The sequence below is a fragment of the Geospiza fortis genome, unplaced genomic scaffold (genome assembly GCF_000277835.1).
Source record: "Geospiza fortis unplaced genomic scaffold, GeoFor_1.0 scaffold33, whole genome shotgun sequence".
Lineage (NCBI taxonomy): Eukaryota > Metazoa > Chordata > Aves > Passeriformes > Thraupidae > Geospiza > Geospiza fortis.
In genome coordinates this window covers 85,571-87,322 of record NW_005054766.1, presented here as the reverse complement: position 1 = coordinate 87,322, position 1,752 = coordinate 85,571, and the positions used below count along the sequence as shown (strand labels likewise).

Genomic DNA, 1,752 nt, shown 5'->3' with positions numbered 1-1,752 from the left:
TCAGTGCTCAGGCAGCCGGCGCAGGAACCGCAGCCCAGGCCCTGCAGGGACAAAACACAGGGAAATACGGGAAAACATGGGAAAATGTGGGATAACAAATATGGGCTAACGTGGGAAAATACAGGATAACAAATGTAGGATAACAAATATGGGCTAACGTGGGAAAATACAGGATAACAAATGTGGGATAACACTCGAGGGTGTAGGAGGATGTGGGTGAACGAGCAGCCACAGACAAAGGGATGGGGACAAGGGGACAGGGGGACGAGGCAGGAGCCACAGCCAAGGCCCTGCGGGGACACAGGGTGGGGACACGGAGGTTACCTGGGAGAGCAGGGAAAACAGAAGGAAACAGGGGAAAACATGGGAAAACACGGGAAGAAAACACAGGAAAAACCACAGGAAAATAGGGAAAAACATGGGATAATATGGGATAACAAACATAGCAAAACACGGAGAAACAGAGGAAAATACAGTAAATATGGGATAATACAGGGGAAATACAAGAAAACACGGGGAAATATGGGAAAATATAGGATAATATGGGATAACATGGGTGAATATAGGACATGGGAGGACGTGCCACCACAGACAAGGGACAGGGGGACAGAGGGACAGGAGCCACATCCAGGCCCTCCAGGAACATGGAATAATGTGGATACCAGGGAATAGAGTGGAATAACAGAAAGCAACGTGAGATAACAGGGATAAAATGTGATAACGTGCAATAATGTGGGGTATCAGTCACGCCAAGTAACACTGGTAATGGTAATTAACACAGGTTAATGTTAATTATCCTCAGACAAAGGGGAGGACGCAGAGGTGACACAGGAGGTGACAGTGACACAGGGAGGGTAACAGTGACACTGGGAGAGCGAGGATTACGGTGACACGACCGGGCTGACACTAATATGGGGGCAATGCGCAGGCAGCGGCGCAGGAGGCACTTGGGGGTCCGGCCGGGCCCGGAGGGGCCCCCGGGGGGGCTGCGGGCGCAGGCGCTGCAGATGCCACAGTCCTCGGGGATGCGACAGGCCTGGCACGTGCCACAGCCCACCCGCTGTGGGGAGGGGGTGTCAGGGCTCTGGGGGAGCCCCCAAACCCCCCCTGAGGGATTTGGGGAATGCCAGGGGCACCATTTCCCTCCCCTGAGGGATGGGGGTACCTTGTAGAATCGCTGCTCCCGGTTGAAGTCTCGTCTCTGGGCTGGGGGAGGTGGAGGAAGGGAGTCAGGGTCACCCCAACTTTCCTGGGATCCCCCCCTGACCCCCCTCCCAAACTCCTTCAGGCTCCCTTTCCCCCCAGAATGGTCCAGAACAGAGGGAAAAGGAGGCAGGGAAGAATCAGGGAGGAAGAGGAGGAACAGGAAGTTTCAGAGGAATAAAATGATAATTATGAGGCTGGAGAAATTCAAGGAATGATGATGATGATGGAGGAAAAAAACCTCAGGAAATGAAGGACAAGAAGAACAGGAAAATGAGGAAGATGATAAAACAGAAAAAGCCCTGAGAGAGCTGAGGAAGGTGGGAGAAAGACTCAGAGGATGAAGAGGACCACAAAGAGGATGAGGAGGAGCATGAAGAGGATGAGGAGGAGGGCACTGAGGCCGAAGCTCACCACGGCAGTCAGGGCAGAGCCAGCGGCAGCGGCGCTGGGGGGGCAGGGACACCCCTGGGAAGAGGCTCTGGCAGCCAGCACAAAGCCTGCAGAGGCGAGGGCGGCATTTTGGGGGGGGGGACGGGGGCACCCACA

The 1,752-nt window shown here is 54.5% G+C and overlaps 1 protein-coding gene across 1 annotated transcript in view; it reads right to left on the bottom strand.

Moving 5' to 3' along the window:
* The window catches only part of LOC102036339 (CXXC-type zinc finger protein 1-like), a 26,317-nt gene that overhangs the window by 10,728 nt on the left and 13,837 nt on the right, over positions 1 to 1,752 (bottom strand). The window contains 3 exon segments of the mRNA XM_031065416.1: positions 886 to 1,060; positions 1,166 to 1,206; positions 1,618 to 1,703. Coding sequence (XP_030921276.1) covers positions 886 to 1,060; positions 1,166 to 1,206; positions 1,618 to 1,703 — 302 coding nt within the window.